The sequence below is a fragment of the Ciconia boyciana genome, chromosome 1 (genome assembly GCF_034638445.1).
Source record: "Ciconia boyciana chromosome 1, ASM3463844v1, whole genome shotgun sequence".
NCBI lineage: Eukaryota > Metazoa > Chordata > Aves > Ciconiiformes > Ciconiidae > Ciconia > Ciconia boyciana.
The window spans coordinates 23367378-23384802 of NC_132934.1; the positions used below are offsets into that span (position 1 = coordinate 23367378).

General features: G+C 38.5%; 1 protein-coding gene across 7 annotated transcripts in view; it reads right to left on the reverse strand.

The window, feature by feature from the left end:
• The window catches only part of PLXNB2 (plexin B2), a 263445-nt gene that overhangs the window by 16148 nt on the left and 229872 nt on the right, over positions 1 to 17425 (reverse strand). For all 7 annotated transcript variants that reach the window (XM_072860778.1, XM_072860825.1, XM_072860814.1 and 4 more), the window contains 12 exons: positions 15753 to 15861; positions 13785 to 14012; positions 13129 to 13305; positions 12527 to 12666; positions 11360 to 11460; positions 8905 to 9134; positions 7724 to 7905; positions 6882 to 6948; positions 6623 to 6769; positions 3156 to 3312; positions 2054 to 2154; positions 1072 to 1156 (listed from right to left, as the gene is read on the reverse strand). In XM_072860778.1, coding sequence (XP_072716879.1) covers positions 1072 to 1156; positions 2054 to 2154; positions 3156 to 3312; positions 6623 to 6769; positions 6882 to 6948; positions 7724 to 7905; positions 8905 to 9134; positions 11360 to 11460; positions 12527 to 12666; positions 13129 to 13305; positions 13785 to 14012; positions 15753 to 15861 — 1724 coding nt within the window. The remainder of the gene's footprint in view (positions 1 to 1071; positions 1157 to 2053; positions 2155 to 3155; positions 3313 to 6622; positions 6770 to 6881; positions 6949 to 7723; positions 7906 to 8904; positions 9135 to 11359; positions 11461 to 12526; positions 12667 to 13128; positions 13306 to 13784; positions 14013 to 15752; positions 15862 to 17425) is intronic.

The window sequence follows — 17425 nt, forward strand, 5'->3', positions numbered from 1 at the left end:
TCTACCTCATGTAAAATAACTGAATATAAGGATAAAAAAAAAGAGAAACTGAACATCTGAAATGTAAAGGAAACACGTGTGACAAAGAACATAAATTTAAAAGTAAATATTTCCATAAAAATCTGAGTGCATTTTAGGCTGTAATGGATATTGTGTCTCAAGAGGTTTTGAGGTAAAAGAAATTGGTCTAGACAGAATACTATCATGTAGAAGTAAAAGCTTTAAAAGACAGGTTGCAAGCTAACAGGTTGCCTTTTGTGTTGAGAAGTCCAGCATACTGTAGCAGACAGCAATGTAAGCATTATGCAACAGTTGCTTTAGTGATGTGAAAGACAGGAAACATTATAAGGAAATTCCTGACACTAACTTACAGTGGATTGCAAACCTCAAAAAGAACAAAGGAATTGTGGAAAACGCTGCATCTAAAGATATAACATGTATGCAATGAACAAAGCCAACCAACAAACCCTGGAAAAACCAAGCTAGCATAGCTGGTGAAACATCACTCAAAGGGAGGGAGACACAAAATATGAACGTACAGAGATGAGTCTGCAAGGCAACACAGTTGTAAGAAATGCAATAAAAAAAATTACATCAGATCCATTATGTCACAGAGAGGGGAGCTGGTCTCTACTGTGGTTCATCTTGAACACTGCATTCAATTCTCAGTCTAATGAGAAGTGGAAGAAATTTGGAGAGGAAAGTAAGAAAAGGAAGAAGGAAGGAGAAAAAGAGAGAAAGCTCTGGAAAGATGAAACATGGTTTGACTATAGATGTAGTGGGATTAAGAAACAAAATATGCAAGGAAATGTTTGCTAAGAGTGCTTTCTATTAAGCCGGGGTATGGACTCACAGCAATTATGGTTAAAGCCCCATTATTTAAGGCTTTTATAATGAGGACAAAGAAAACCATTGCAAGTCTGCAGTGTGTAACACACGACAAATAAGCCCTATATAGTCTAGCTCCACAGACATGCTTGATAAACAAGATCAAGACAGCAGTGTCACTCTCTCTGTGTGGGTTTTGACTTCTAGTCATTTTGGGAGGTAGTGAAGCCACAAGATACTTACTTTCCCCTGGGACATCTTGCTGATTATCCTCTGGCTGCTGGGAAATTCCCATTTTTGATAAGATGAGTGTGGCACCATCTCGGACCTTTGAAAATACAAACACAGGGATGTTACTCGAAAGAAGTATGCACTACTGAACCTTCTTCTTAACACCTAAACTGCGGTTTCTGTAATCTTTTGCAGAAATCTAGACCTATAATTAATGCTGCCCTTCAAAGGCTTCTTGGGCAACTGGCTCTGCAATTCAGAACAGACTCCCTCCCCCTCCTTTAATAAGAGATCCCATCAACACCTCCTCTGAGATTACTGAAAATGCTAAAAGCATCTCCAAGAGTTCAGTGGTTCCTCAATCTGGTGTGGGCACCCTTTATACAAAATTGGGGTTTATCACGAAGAATCGGACCTGTCTGGTTTCTGAGGGAAAACTAACTTCTAACTTTCCTAATCAGGATATCTGTTGTTAGAAAGCAGTAAGTAGCATACAAAGGGAAGATAAGTGGATTGCAAGTGCTTGGTAGCGTGCACAGTACGAAACTTAAGACAGACAGCACAAAAATGTCCACATCTGCTCTCCTGACTGGACTGTTGAACAAACCAGACCAACCCAAAATCTATTTAGCAGCAGAGCAAGGACAAAGAGAATTCTCAGGGGTAGGAAGTGGTCGAGAAAAGGAGACATGAATATGAGAGCTAGCAAAAGGAGCTTTTCAATATTCAAAGGGGAATTTGGATTTGGACACTGCAATGATGAGGAAACCAAAGTGCTGGCATTTAGGTGATGTGTTTTTGATAAGATGTTTAGGCAATATGTCTAGACCTAGCCTTTCACACTCCCAAGCTTTTAATGCCTAGACCCAGAGCTAGGGTTTTTTTTTTTATTCTTTATGTAGCACAGAAGTTTCTCTAAAAACAAATAAAGATTTTATTTATTACTAGAGAACAGTTAACAGATGTGAACAACTGCTCTGAAACACCTCCTTACATTATAATGCATTAGTGTGTTGATACGTTTCCATCTGCCATCTTTTTGGGATGTTAAATCCAAGTCTGAGAGGATCTGTGCAGTAGAACCTGGACGCCACTCTAAGGGGTAATTAAAATGAGAAAAAACAGTTTTTAACCATGTGCAAAAATAACTACTCCAAGAACGTTTCAGTTTAGAGACCTACTGATGCATTGTGGAACATTAAAAGAAGTAATTTGGCACATGCCACGATGTGTGTTTTTTATTGCTTAATAGTTTGGCCTTTATAACAGAAGTTTGCATGAACTATTCCTAACCATGCACATGACTTCTGATTATTTTCCACAAAATTTAAATTCCTTTGCATAGAATACTACAAATATATATAATAAGAACTGCTATCAGTCCGAAATAGAGGAGTAGGACTTTGTATGGAATAGAAAAGTCAATTTTAGGTAATTTACTAGGATTTTCTGAAGAGCAAGAATTGCATCCTCTACTTTCAGATTAAGGCAGTAATGAAGATATTGCAAAACTATTAATTGGAGCTTTTATTATAAGATTATTAGGCCTTCTAAGTTATGTCAATTTTTTTTTTTCTCAATAAGAGAACAGCAATTTTGAAAGCCTTCAAGGAGGATGATTTTCAGAGGCTGGTGGCTCATCATGTCCTAAAAGTGCAGCTCCTATAAGTTCCAATTCTTTTGAATAACCATCATAAAGGCAAGTCAAAAACAATACCAGTTTCTGAAATTGCATCGTTACTTCTCCATCAGTTAATTGTCCATGCTGTCATTATCACATTAATTAGTACCTGAGATACTGACTCTGTCAGACATGAATACATTTGTGCTAACAGTCATTAACAGACTCTTTGCACACTAATGACAGTACACCAAAACTTTAAGAGTCAGGAAAAATAATTCTGTAAGAAAGCATTAATTTTTAAAGCATATTAAGATTGCTGCAAAATGCTGTATTTTTGCATCCAGGTGAACATGAATTCAACTTTAAAAAAAACCAACCCCAAACCAATAAATTGCTTTTATAGATATTTTTGGGGAAAATACAAGATCACATGTTTCACCTGCTCAATATAGTATCACAAGTAGCTACCTACCAAGAACTACACTCTCAGCTTTCGGCCACTGAGAACACGGCAGATTTCGATAGACTTGGTCTATTATCTTTTCCTTTACTTGTGATATAGTATCACAGTTCAGCACTTTCACAGGTATGGAATCGGTTCCTCCATCTTGTACATATACATTTACTGTCTGTAAAAAAAAAGAATGTACATGGTTATTAAGACAAATCAGTGCTGAATTACCTCTGAATCTGTTTTTCTGGGTGATTTAAATGCAAACAATATCTAAAATTCACTATGCAATGACTATTGCACAGCAGCACGCATTTGCAATGGGAGTATGAATTATTTGAGGGATCCTTCGCTGTTATGCAGCCAACCAGCTACCGTAAATTCCAGCTAATTCCTCCCACTATTAGACAACACAGAAAAGATGCAGAATAGATTTACTCATGTCTAATATGCTACTATTATTGAGTCTTGGGAATTTATTAAAGAGGGACACACAAGAACAATGCAGCTGGACCACTGACTAGTTACATGCTTCTCATATAGCCTGATAACCTGGAACATAGAAAAGCACAAGTAATGCAGTGCCCAAACTTAACAAGTTCCCAATAATCATTTGAGCTGCACTTTTCTAACTCCTAGAATTGTGTGCTTTTGCCTTCCTTTATGCTGTCTTCATGGCTGTGGTTTTACTTCTCAAGTCGAGCGGACTAGGTCTGTACATATGGTGATTTAACATGGCTCAGCTGATGAGCAGTGACTTGTTCAGCTCCCGTAACTTTACCTCCTGTGAACAGCTGTTCGTTAGATATATATAAATACACACACAGACACAGAGATATATATGTATATATAAAAGCCATTTATATAATCTTTGGTGTTCAAAGAATTCATTTACTGCTTACTGTTGTCACAATAACTCTAATAACTCCAGGAATATACCTAAGTAGTTTATGCTAGTTCTAAAATATTACTGTTTTCTCATAGTATTGACATTTTTTTTTTTAATGTTAAAGAGAATTTCTTGAAAGCCTGTAATTTCCTAAATCTAGAGTGATTTTTCAAAAGTAGCTTTGCTATATAAGTTTTAATACAGACAAAAGCAAATGAGAAAACGATGGCTAGGAAACCTCTCCAGAAGGAAAAAACCCACCAAAACCAAACAGATGTTATGAAAAGCCTCCTTCTTTCACTAGCTGAATCAGTATAACAGTTCAGAGCCCTCGTGGATCTTTTGCCAGTCAGGTAGCTGTGGAGGCCAGGCACATCTGAAGCATCGCAGCTCTCAGATGCATATGGTCCTGCCAACCATAATGCCTGAATTTATCATCTCAAACCTCAGAAATAAACTTGCATGGCTGGTATTTTTAAACAGGGAAGAAAAGCTACGCCATACGGCAGTCAAATTAAACATGATTGCACTGTCCCTTGACAGAACTCTCAAACTAATCATGAGATTTCACCTTCCTTTTCCTATTAGCTTTATGGTAATTAGACATGATTTTGCTGCTGGTTCAGTATGCAGCATGTCAGTGTAACCAGTGATGCAAAACAGATTCATCTTTTAAATAAGAACAATTAGAGAGCAGACAACTGCTCTATACCGTACTTTCCCACCATGTCTCACTTTCAGGCAGAATTGAACTAATTAACTCATGGTTTAACCTACCTTGGTGCACAAATGCTCCCTAACTGTTCACAGTTACCACAACAATGTCTTCATCGTGCCAAAGATCCCAATAATTTATAACAATAGTAACCCCCTTCATAATCTTCTGTCATACATATATATATACACATATATCTCATCATCTTCCATGTATGCACACACATAAAATCTTTGTTTGATGGGAAATCTGTAAATCTGGACCAAATACTGCTACTGTACAATGTTACAGTGTTTAATATCTAGCTAGTATGCTGCTTGTGCCCACATCTGATTGCACACACAAATTTTCTACTTTCACACTGCATTCATTTAGCTTAATTGCAGGCATCGGCTTTTTTGTGAAAAGAAACAGACTGAATAAAGAATTATTGCCATTAAGTCTTACATGATGTACAGTGCAAGTAAATTTTGTTCTCCATACACAAGAGAAAATATAACCAGCATTGCCAGTCAGTGTGGTTTCTATGGGTGGCACTTTCAGCTCAGATATGAAGATGACAATTCAACTAATCCCCAAAATATCAATTGAATTTAAAATATTTCTTCTTGCCCAGCACACCCTTCTCCTCCAGGCAGTCTAGGTCACAGTCTAGTGATTCTGTGAGTGAAAGTCCTACAGCAATCTCCTCACATCAGCCCTCCCATCAGCATCCCTTCAGAATACACAAAATGGTGATTTTTTTAACCAGGACTTAATAAAGCTTTTTATTAAGTTTCTCTTTCCACACTGCAGATATGTCACTGCACCTTTCTCAGTTGGAGACAACCACAAATGGCTCCTAACATGTCAGTAAAAGAGAAATCAGAGAGGAAAAAATAAATCCTGTGTTGGTCTTTGAAGGACAGTCTGTGCATCTTTGATATTCATTACACTGTATCCTGAAGAAAACCAGCAAGACTGTCAGAAAGAGTAAAACTAGAATTTACGCTTCCTAAACAGCTAAAGAGTGGGCTGCTTCAGTTTTTTAAAAAGACCGTGAGTCTGTGTGCTGGAGTCTGGTTGAAAAAGTGGTGGAAGTTTGTGGCCGTGAACAGAATTAAGTCAAAACAGAATTTGTAATAGAAGAGAACTGGACCATGGCACTGGTGATCAGATTCAGGGGGTGGTGGAGCTCAGATGGGGAATTCCTGGGGCAGGGATGTCCACTTCATCCCACTTGAAGCATCTAACATGGGTCTCCAGAACTGCCTGTAGAGGCAGCTGCCCCTCATCACTGTAGGGGAATTATTTCCTTAGGTGGAAATAAACCCCTTTCGATGCCCGTTGGGCTGCCCATGTTCAGGAGAGTTTGATTCACACAGGAACAAGTGCAAAAATAGGTTCATAAAGTGTTTTGGAGATTGCAGAGCCATCTCACAGGACTGTAGAGGAGCTCATTCGGGTATACTAATAAAACGATCTCTAAAATGACATTTGATATGCTGATGAGCAGCAATCACAAGGAAGAAAGACAACCTGAAGTTCAAGCATAATGTTAGTGCAAGAATTCTGCAAAAATCAATTGCCAGTTAATTTAGATGGGAAAAGGCAAGGAGCCAAACACTGCGACCACTGTTCAGACAGACTTTGAAAATTATGAAAGGGATTTACTGAAATGGATTCCACAGTGGCAGGACTTGGATTTAACGCTTAGAAGATACTTTATAATTCTATTTTCCTGCTTGGAGATTTGCTTTAGTCAAACTATCAACAGTCCTGCCCATGACCAGAATTTCTATGCAGATCACAGTAGTCCAGAAAAGTATGTACAGACTTAACACTACAGGACTTAATTTTAAAAGAAAAAATGATTTTATAATATATTAATCATGCTCTGCTTACCAACTGCGTATACTCTACGTCATCTCCCAGTAAGCCTGTGTCATTCAATGTATACTTGGCTTTCTTCAGTACAGCATCCACTGGGCCTTTTTCTACCTGATGTTTGATAGCCTTGAACAATTTATAAAGAGGCTCCCCGGCATTGTCCTGTTTAAAGGAAAGGAAATGAAATAAAGCAAAAACAAAAGATACACTCAGTGCAGCATGTTTAAGTATTATTGATAAAAAAACCCCACAGGCACCAGACTTCAATTCTTACCTTGAGGTACTGATATAAACAAATAGACATCCAGTTAGACAACATTCTCTCAACAACTGTTTCAGATCTGAAAAAAAAAACCAACCCCGAGTATGGTAAGGGTACTTAATGACAAAGTATTAAAGAAAAATCTTTGCTTGCTTGGAATATAATATTTTTACATGCTTAACTGCCTGCACTCTCCTAATGCAATGATTTCCCTACAGAGTCTTAGGAGCATGTACTTGCTTTAGGATAAGTGCTTTGTATTGCTCATCATTCCCAGCTACCTTCAGCTCATTACTGAAAAGCACACATCCTTTATGCAAAATCTTAAATTGGGTCTACACTGTAAGAGCTAGAAAATTAACTCAGTTGTGCAGTTACTGGGAAATAACCTACAGATTACAAAGCTACAACATACACAGAGCAAGGTCTTTTGTAATTTATTTGGGATAACAACAGGGTTAAAAACACTAGAGCAAGCCCTCACTGAATGCACAATGCAAGCTGATTATGTGTGCTCACTACAGAGATGATGTGTGGTATAAATGCTAGATCATTTGGAATAAAATTAGATTAAAAAGTAAATGAAATGTTTGGTATTGTATTTTGAAGTAAGGTAGATGTTTCAGTAATCTGGATGCAGATTCCACACTACAGTATTTGAATAAGGAAATCTGTTGCCAGCAGTCCTGCCTGTGCCTTCCACAGCTATTGCTGGTGAGCTTGTCTTCCTAAATGCTTGGGCCAGGCTATTTCTGACTTTCACGGATAGTTGGTATTTTAATACAATCACATTGCAAAAGAAATACATTTACAGAAAACCAGAGAACTACAGAGAATATGACAATCATTCAAACCTCCTTAGCATCAGCTTTGGGTTTTTGGCCACAACATACTGCTCCATCAGTTCTAAGAACAGCGTCCTCATGATGTCAGTATAGTATTCTAGTTTTCCATGTAAAGCAACTGTCAGTAAAGATGCAAAATATACTTTAGCTCGAGCAGAGAACTCCCTCTGGTTTTCCAGCGTGTGAATAAACTGAAACAGAAAACAAATGTAAAATCAAGTCAGATGACAGGTTTCTGAAGAACCTCAACACTTGTCTGCACTAAGAAGACAAGCAATATTATTTTACTATTAATCTCCTAAGCACAGAATGGGAAAGTTTTCAGAAGTTTGGAAAAACTACTCATAAGAAAATGTTGCCTATAATTTGTTTTTAGATACTCACACCGTGTACTGGACTAACCTAAGGAATGCTTATATACTTTAACTGAAGCCTTATCTAAAAAGGATGCTTTAATTAAATGAAAAAAGGTGTTCTGTGACAATTTTTTAAGAGAGAAAAACAACTCCCCTCTCCCCCAAATTCCCAGTCCTTTCACATCAAATTACAAAGACACTCATCTAAATAAACCTGGTAATGCGCTGTCATCTGCCATAAACTGTAATGCTACCATTAACTAGCTCATGACTGAAGCCTCATTTAAAAAAGGAGAAAAAGTTAGAAGCGTAAATCTATATTTAGGTGTCTGACAATCAGCCTCAGTTTTGAGAGTGAGCAATTAGAAGTCTCTTCAGAGCTGCTGTGAGCACTCATCAATCTTGATGAATAGGCCACTTGAGGAGCCTCTGCCTTTCTGGGACCGAGATCCAGCAGATGGCTGCCCGCTGGTGACTCCCGTGATGAACCAGGATGGAATCAGCATTCTCCGATCACACTTCTTAAAAGGCTAAAACAAACTTGTAACAGCAGTTTTTATGCCAGATTGGGTAATATCTGTTTTCCTACAGCCACTGCAATGTTGACTAACTCCATACTACGTGACCTGGCACAGAAATATGATCTTGCCTCTCCGCCCCACCAGGAAGATCTGGCTGTGATGCCATATATCTGCAGTGGGTACCGTGGAACCAGAACCGTACGACAATCACTTATTTTTAATAATTTTGGTTCAGTTGTGCTTGCAAACCTACTGCCTTGCACACACAGGTATGCCTAGTTAAAAGACAAGGCGAATCTACTTCAGTACTCACATTAATGAGAAATGATTTGCTATTGAGGAGGTTGGAAAACTGGTTCAAAGCCTGCTCCACAGTCTGCCGCCTGGCCTCAGGAATATCCAGCTTCCCCGTAATCATCACGTCTTTCTCTCCATCTTTGGAGGGCAAGAAGAAGACTCTGTCCGTGTAGGTTTTGTAGTCCAGTACTGGAATTCCAGCTTCATTGATATCATTTGTCTGATCCTCCATCTCTATCATTAGATCTGGAATATGCAATACAGTTTAAAGGTTCATTTAAAAAAAGCCTGCAGCTTTTTTAGGCAACACTATTACTTTGGGTGCCTTGTAATGGAGAAAAAGCAACTCAACACCAAAAACTCTATTTCATCTCACATTTTCTCTTGCTATTTTTACCAATTATCCAGTTAACTATGACCACAGCTAATCCTATGGTGACATGAGGATAACTGCCTTTAGCACAAATCGTTTCCTTGTTGCCGCCTATCCGAAAAAGGGCCTTAATGGATGTCTGGGTGAGTTCATATATACGAATGTAGGATTGTAACACAGAGCCAAAAAAAGACACTGCAATATTGTTTTCTTGTTTTTGTTTTTTTTTTTCCAATGCACATTCTATTCCCTCTGAGTCTAGGTCGTAATAAAAGTTATTTTAAAAACACATAGCATTCAAGGAAAGAAAGGTTTAAAGTGTAAAGCACGCTAATTTAATTGGAAGGAAGGGGATGGCAGGAAGGAAGAAGGTTAAATGGTTCATTGAAATTGATGGAAACATTTCTGTGGGATTCAAAAGCTCTGAATGTCTTAAAAGGAACAACAATTAGGGAATCATCCTTTGGAGCAGCTATTCTAGCTGAAGGCCTTCCAATTACCCAGTATTGCTGATTGACTAGAATACCATGTTAATTAATATAGTGACCTATTGTCTCAGCAATTTTATTGCTCTTATTCATTCATTTACCTCTTTGTTTTATAGCATTCAGCAAAGCTGAGGGAGAAAGCATCTTGTGGTTTCCAGCTTTGTGGTATTTGTACTTCCTCCCTGATGTCCCTTTCCTTGGCTATCTTTGGTCCCATGTATTTTAGACTGCCTGCACTTCATGCTGTTGACATCACAGTTTCACAGTATAGATCCAGAATGTGTTTTGACTTCAGTGTTTCATTTTACTGTCAGCCAAGGTGGATGCAGTTTAGGAACTGGATTACTCCTTGGATGTGCATTCTACTTTCCCAGTGTTTGTGCTTGGTGGAGCAGAGAGGAAACCTTCAACCCAACAGGCAGCAGGAGGCTGTAGCCCCTACTAGGAGTGTCAGCAAGAGAAAGGCACCTTCTCCTTTCAGAAATGGGTGTGAAGTTCCATGGGAGAGGTGGAGAGAGGGAGGGCTGTTAATATGGATCGATCCTCTCACAGTTCAAAATGCAGTTTGAAATTAAGCCCATTTGGGAATAGTTCTTGATTCAAATATTTGCTTCTGGTTTGTGTCCAGAACCTGGAAGGAGTTGATTTTCCAGAGAAAGCAAGCTGGTACAAGAAAATAACATCCTGTCCCAGAAATGCCAGAAAAACAAGACTGGGAGAGGCTTCCAGCATGGCTGAAATCTTTGAGATACCCTGAGCTTCTTAAATTAATTTCAAACTCTAACCTGAAATTGCTGTTTAATTCAATTCTGCTTTTTAGCCACTGTCAATATCAAATAATCTACTTCTCTTTAGATATAAAACGTGGGGTTTTTTTAGTAGAGATTATTTCAACATGACCCAACAGCAAGTATAATTCAGATAATGAGGTGACACTTCATGGTAATCATTTAGGCCAATATTTGCAATGTTTGCACTCAGATGCCTAATTTAAGCGTTGCAATGAGTAGTTCAACACGTAGAAATGCTGAGCCTTCACACCTCCCGCTGCCTTCCCTGGGATGATGCCTCTACATTTACACAGAACAATTAGCTAGCTCCTCAAATCAAGCTTAAGGTTTTCCCACAACAAACAGGGCAAAATGCTATTTCTTTCCTGCGAGCTTGCCAAATTATCACTTTGTATGCTGATTGCTGCAAATAAATTTTTCAGCTCTGAAAACTGTTTTTAATGTGCATACTTGGCAATACAGCCATTGTGCTAAATACTAAGTGCACGGTTAGTCACTATAAAACATTCTTTCCTCCCTATCAATGGCCTCTCACATTAATGGCTATAAGCAACCCCAATCTCAACTAGTTTCTATTTGCCGGTTGCTAACTCTGTGCTTCCTTTAGAGTAAAACTATCAATTTCCTTTAACAACCTCAGCTCCCTATTTTATTTACAGCTTTCATATATAATAATGAAATATCTGTTGTATGTCAATGTCAGTAATTAAGACTACTAAGATCTACTAATTATTTGTTCCCAGAAGACAGTTTTAGCAAGCTAGCACCCATCTTCTGATTGCTCAAGAGGACCCACAGGAGTGCAAATATCTGTCATACCTGTGAATTCCTTCTTGCACCGGTCTCTGACACTCTCCTCCAGGCCTTCAAGTTGTGATTTAATTTTTTCATACTCTCGTTCTGCTTGTTGGCTCTTGCGTCTTTATGGAATAGAGGTAAGATTTTTTAAAAGTTACAAACTGCAAAAGTAAATAATTTGCAACAGCTCTGAGTGGGAAGCCAAAGGACTGGAGGACATTTTCCTGGTTTTGATTTCTTTTTAAACACTGGCAGCAGAGAGAGAATGGAGGAGGAGAACAGCAACAGTGGACCAAGTCTTCATTCCATGTAAATCAACCTGGCACCATCACGGGCCTGCTGCTTCAAAGCACACTTGGGCCAGCGATTTAAAATCCAATAAGCAGCAGCTATAAATGCTGTCAATCATGTATTAAGTACAGAAACTCAATTTGCATGTACTGAACAAAGATTGCTTGCAACATGTCCTGCACTGGCTCTGAGCCACCCATGAGTGTGTCTGGGACTGAACTGAGAAGGTTGCAGGAGGTCCACGAGAACATCAGTGCTGTACAGCACACACTTCAGCATTGCTTCGGCTATACTGATATGCACCATAAGAGTGAAATCCACCTCCTCCTGAGGGACAGTATGAGGCTCTCATTAATAACCTTAAAATTGGGCTAAGTAAGTCTTAAGTGAAATACAGACATTGTTCCGGCCCTTTGTGAAGCACGAATTTCACCATTAGTCATGAAATTTGTGTGTGGGTAACACTTACCTCAGCTGGAAAGGCCAAAATGACCCCTTAGGAAAATCCATCCAGCTCAGACCTACAGTGCTGACTGAGGCAGCATAAATGCTGATGGATATGTATACAGAATAAGTTATCTCCTTCACAAGAGGCACTTTAGCTGCCATTTCAAGAATGTATGTGTGCAACTCAGGCTGCAATTGTGCGCTTGACAAGCCTGGGACCAATTGTTGTACTTATGTATAAAGGACGGACTGGGCTGACTGACACCAAGGAATTTGGTGTGTGTGAGAGGAATAAATTGGTGCTCATACATATTTCCAGCTATAACTGCCTTTCTTAACTCTGCAGCTCATAAAAAATATTAATATTGTTTCTGTAGACTGAGCTGAAAACAATCAGGTAGTACCTTGAAAGCTTTAGGACAGCAAAACCACCTAATTAAAGGAACTTACCTGTAACAGATGATAGAAATGATGATGATTGCTATCATTGGAATAAGTACCAGTGGCAAAATAAGATTCAGTGGGATGTCACTCACACGCGTATCATATTCCACCCTTCCGAGGATCCATTCCCGGAGTCCAAATTTCACCTAATTAGATAAGCACAGTCATTTGTCTCAAAAAGTGCAAATGGACAGTGGTTCACTTCCCAGTTGCACTCTAACTTCTTAGCAATTTTCACTAAGTGAATTTCTAGCTCAAACTGCCAAACAAAGGAAACATTTCTGAATATTTTATACTGAGTTTAGGTCACTAGCACTTTATTCCATGAATTAATTTTATTTTGCTTAGCAGAGGAAGAAAAATCACCAGCCTGTCTAGCTACAATTTTACATTCCTATGTAATGAAGGTGGAAGGCATTTGGCAGCTCGGGACTGCTCTTTATGTGTGACCTCTTCTAGAAAGCAGGCAGAAGCTGGAGGAAGAAAGAACTGCAAGGATTTTCTTCACAGTACTACAACAACTTTGGAGAACAAATTACTTCCATTAAGAAGCACTGTATCAGTCTCACTTACACATGATATTAAATTCTATTGAAAAGATAACCTACAATGAATTCAGGAAGGTTATTGATGGTATCTCTCTTCTGCCGTTTCTTTGGTTGAGGCTGTACTTCTGGTGGCTCACAATATAAGTCTGTTTCAGTCAGTGTTTTTATGTTGCAAGGCTCGTCACCCACAAAAGCCTGGGCCTCGTCTATTGTCATGGCTTTGTTCAGGTTACTTCCCTAGACAGAAAATACAAGGCTAAGTCATCATTGCAAAGTCTTGGGAGACAAGAGGTCCTGAGTTGCCACTTTCCATTTGAATAATTTTTAGCAGCAGATGTGATTTGCACTGCAGTGTACAGAAGAGCAGAGTGGTTGGGAATTATGCAATTCCTCTCCTTCCCTTCCTGGTGCGAGAAGATGTCCTCTCCAGTCCTTGGGAGTGCTATGGCAGAGGGCATTGCCAAACACCAGGCTCATCAGGAGGGGCCATCCCCAGAAAACTCAAAGTATGGTTAAAAAGATAGCAACTATCTCTGAGAAGAGGAGGGGAGAGGAAAGGGGAGCTGACAATGTTCATCAGCCAGCAGAGCTAAGGGACTCTACCAAGCATTTTGGGTATGGTACCAAACAGCTGCTAAGGGTTCGAGAAAGGAAGGAAAAATTCCATACACGCTTCAAGGACAAAATGAGCAACCACCATCTCTTGACAAGTTTACCTTTGCATTAATAAGTTTGTTGACTTGTTTTTTGATGCCATCTGTGAAGTTTTCAAAGGTTGGGTCTGCAACATAGGCAAAGGAGTGGCTCTCATTTTTTACAACCAAATGATAATGATCCATTAGAATAATAGTGGTAATGTTATAGTTTTCTGGGTCTTCCAGTATTGGTGGGGAAGAAAAAACCACCGTGGTTTCATTGAGTTTTGTAACAAGCTTTCCATCAAACTGTAAGAAACAAGACAAGAAGAACATGCATGTTTTAGAGTGTGACTCGTTCCTGTACATAACTGTTGATAAATGTAGACTGTAGAAATAAAACCACTGGATTTATATTGTCTCCATATGGCAGCAATAACATAGTATGAGGTATTTTCTGAAAAGAAAATGAAACAAATTTGTTGATGGGAATAAATTGTTGATTCATTATGTCCTAGCAGCTGCCTGCAGAAAAAGCTTAGGCTACAGATCAGTTTCCATTGCCTCCAAATTCTGTGGCTCTGGACCACACTGGGCTGATATCATTTAATTGCTCTAAGATTAAGAGGTTAACATAGCAGCTTTAATGCAGATCATCTTCTGTACCATTAAGTACCTCAGGTAGATTTTTTTCTACTGACACTGTAAAATAACTCGCTGAAATTCAATACAATTACTAAGTGAAATTTCGGAATAAAATTTACCAATTGTCAATCAACTCCTCAAGGTAACAACTCAGTCAGCCTGTCCTCCATCCCCAACTACACAAATGTTTTTATCCTAGAAACTCCTTCAGGCATTCAGTAACATCAACCACAGCCAACAACACTAATAGGAACCCTCAACATTTCTTCCGTCACCACCACAGTTTCTCACTTTGAGTAAAGCAATTTGATAGCTTCTCCCCTACATTGCTGATATTGCCATATAAGTGGAAGCAAAACAAAAGATTAGAAAAGTTTCTAGTTTTAACCAAGAATGTGTGCTGTACATAATGCCAACTTAAGCTAATATGCTGAGAAGATACTGAGCATACATAAGGAGGGGGGTAAGAAATGTTGATAAACACTGTCAAGAATGCTAAATAGACTTTAAGATTGTTCTGGGACTTAAGGTTATCAAGATAATTACATCTTGCAGTTTATGGCCTAAGAAACGTAGGTGGTTTTCCTCTTAAAATTTTTATGGATAGGGTTCTGGTGGACCTAAATCCAGCTGGCTTTGGCATACTCTAAAAGTTGAATCATGCATATAATACAAAACATGAACATTGCCAACTCTATATGGATCACAAGACAGTCTTAAATTGAAGAGCCAGCCTTAGAAAAAGTCTTATAACGTTCTTACGGGAAAATCACTTTTAAGTCCTCAATCATTGCATTAAATTGTGATCTTCATTAGAAGAGTGGGAAATTGAGACTATCGGTAATGTCAGCTCTTCTTAACATGAGATGCAAGAAGGGTTCGGGTCTTTTTTTTAATGTTATTTCTCACAACTTTTTGTGAACATGCTATAGGTGGAATATGCATGAAGCAAGAAAGAAAAGAAGACTCAGTTCATTGAGGTGTGAGAAAATAAACGGCAGTGACTGTGCAAAGCTGAGTACTCAGCATTGTCTGGATTTGGGTCCTGTTTCAGGCAAATCTCTAAAGCTTGCAGGGGGAGAAAAAGGAGAAAGATAAATAAAAAATGAACACTTTCAAATTCTGAAATACATCCACTTTACCACTTGAAGCTTAATTCTTCTATCCTTATTCATATTGAATGAAAATAATTTTAAAGCAGAGGATTGCAAGGTACAAGTGAATGTAAGTCAAGATGGCAGGCTCTTTTTCCATGGAAACCCTGAACAGACCCAGAAATCTGTTCAAACCTTATTCCACTCCAAGCCCATTGAAGTCCAGTGGGCAAACTTAAATGCATTTTTTGAACAGATTATATGTTATGCATCCAGTGTGATGCCTTTGGGGGGAAAGAAAGAAAATTACCCTTTTGAGATTCAGTTTCCCTGCTTCTGGACGTTCTGCATATACCACCAACGAGAAACTCTGGATGAGCTCAAACCCGGTTCCAGTTACTGTAATATTTCTCCCTCCACTGAAAGGCAGAATTAAAAAAGAAGTCAAGTCATTGGCAAACTACCACAGCTATAGACTGCTTTATCTTGCACTGCTACTGCTTCCACTGAAAACAGCTACCTAATGCCTATATGACAATTAGATATCCTACACAAAGGACTTCTGTTAAAGCTATCGATGACCACAGCATTTAAAAGCAGCAATGTCAACTTCAAACCTGTTTTAAAACAGCAGAATAAAAAAGTACAAATCGCTTTGTCAGTATTTGTGGCTGTTCATTGATGCCTATCTTTGTGTGCTTTACTTCTCCAGTGTTTTTGTTAAAATCCCTCCACCTACCACACACAGAGACAAAGGTGAGAGTGTATTTTCCACAGGTCTGTAGGGACCTGGCTTTTTATTCCCTTTCATTTGCAACACATTGTTTAAAAAATAATGCATTCGTATAAGAAGAAGAATGCATGCAAGTTGCCAGTGGGAATTAAAGGCATCAAAGTAACATGGATTTAGAGGGATAGCAATCCTCAAAGCAATCCATTAAAGTACGCTTCAGTTTATACAGAGGAAAAAAAGAAGTCTTTTAAATTCCCTGGGGTAAATCACTACTGATCTACCAAAAAACCCCTTCAGGCTCCAAAACCACCCAAACCAAAATCAAAAGCAAATATTAAAAACAAATCCTATTTTACATAAGTGACTACTCAATATTCAAGGAGGCAAGTACCAATTTCTCCATGAGGTCACAGCCAATTTTATCTTTAACCTCCTATTTGTAAGGTTGTGATCTTACACTTCTTTTTACTGAAAGAAAGTGGAAACATCATTATCTCTCTCTGCCAACTGTACCCCACTAGGCAAAAAGAACAGAATATTAGGGAACAGCAGAGACCAACATGAGTCAAGGTCACATGTTTGTCCCTGTATCGGTCACAGAATGACTCTCAAAACCAGAGGTATGTTACAAGGACATTTACACTGATTATTTGCCATTTTGCTACAAATGTAAGAGTGGCATACATTTCTTCGGTTTCACAATTAGTACTAGGTGAGCTTTTTTCCAGAAGGAGCAGCTACCAGATGGGGTGTTAACGAGTACCACCACAGGAGAGAGCATACATTTTAAAAGCCTTATTGAACTCTGATCTAGATTTCCTAAAGAGATACTTTCTTTCCTCATGGGATAAAGAGATGACAAGTGATAACTTTCCTTGCTTTCCAGCTTACTTATTAAAAGCTGAACAGAAGAACTATTAGAAACTTTTTATATCACTTTCAGATTACGATCTCTGCTTTAGACAGGATAAGGATTTGTGAGTAACACAAAGATCATGTTGTCTGACATCATGGTGAAATGCTTCAAATCTCTTTCTTTGAGACATCTTCATTTAAAAGAAGCTCATTACCTTTTCTGGTTTCAGGATTTACCTTTGAAGTGGGAATTAAAGTATGGAGGTAAACAGAATACTTTCAAACATCAGCTGTGGTTAAGAAAGATCCAAACTACGTATCTAAATGTGTGCATAGCTAGAGTACAGGAGCTTTTACTTCAAACAGTTCTATATGTAATAGGTTTATTACATACT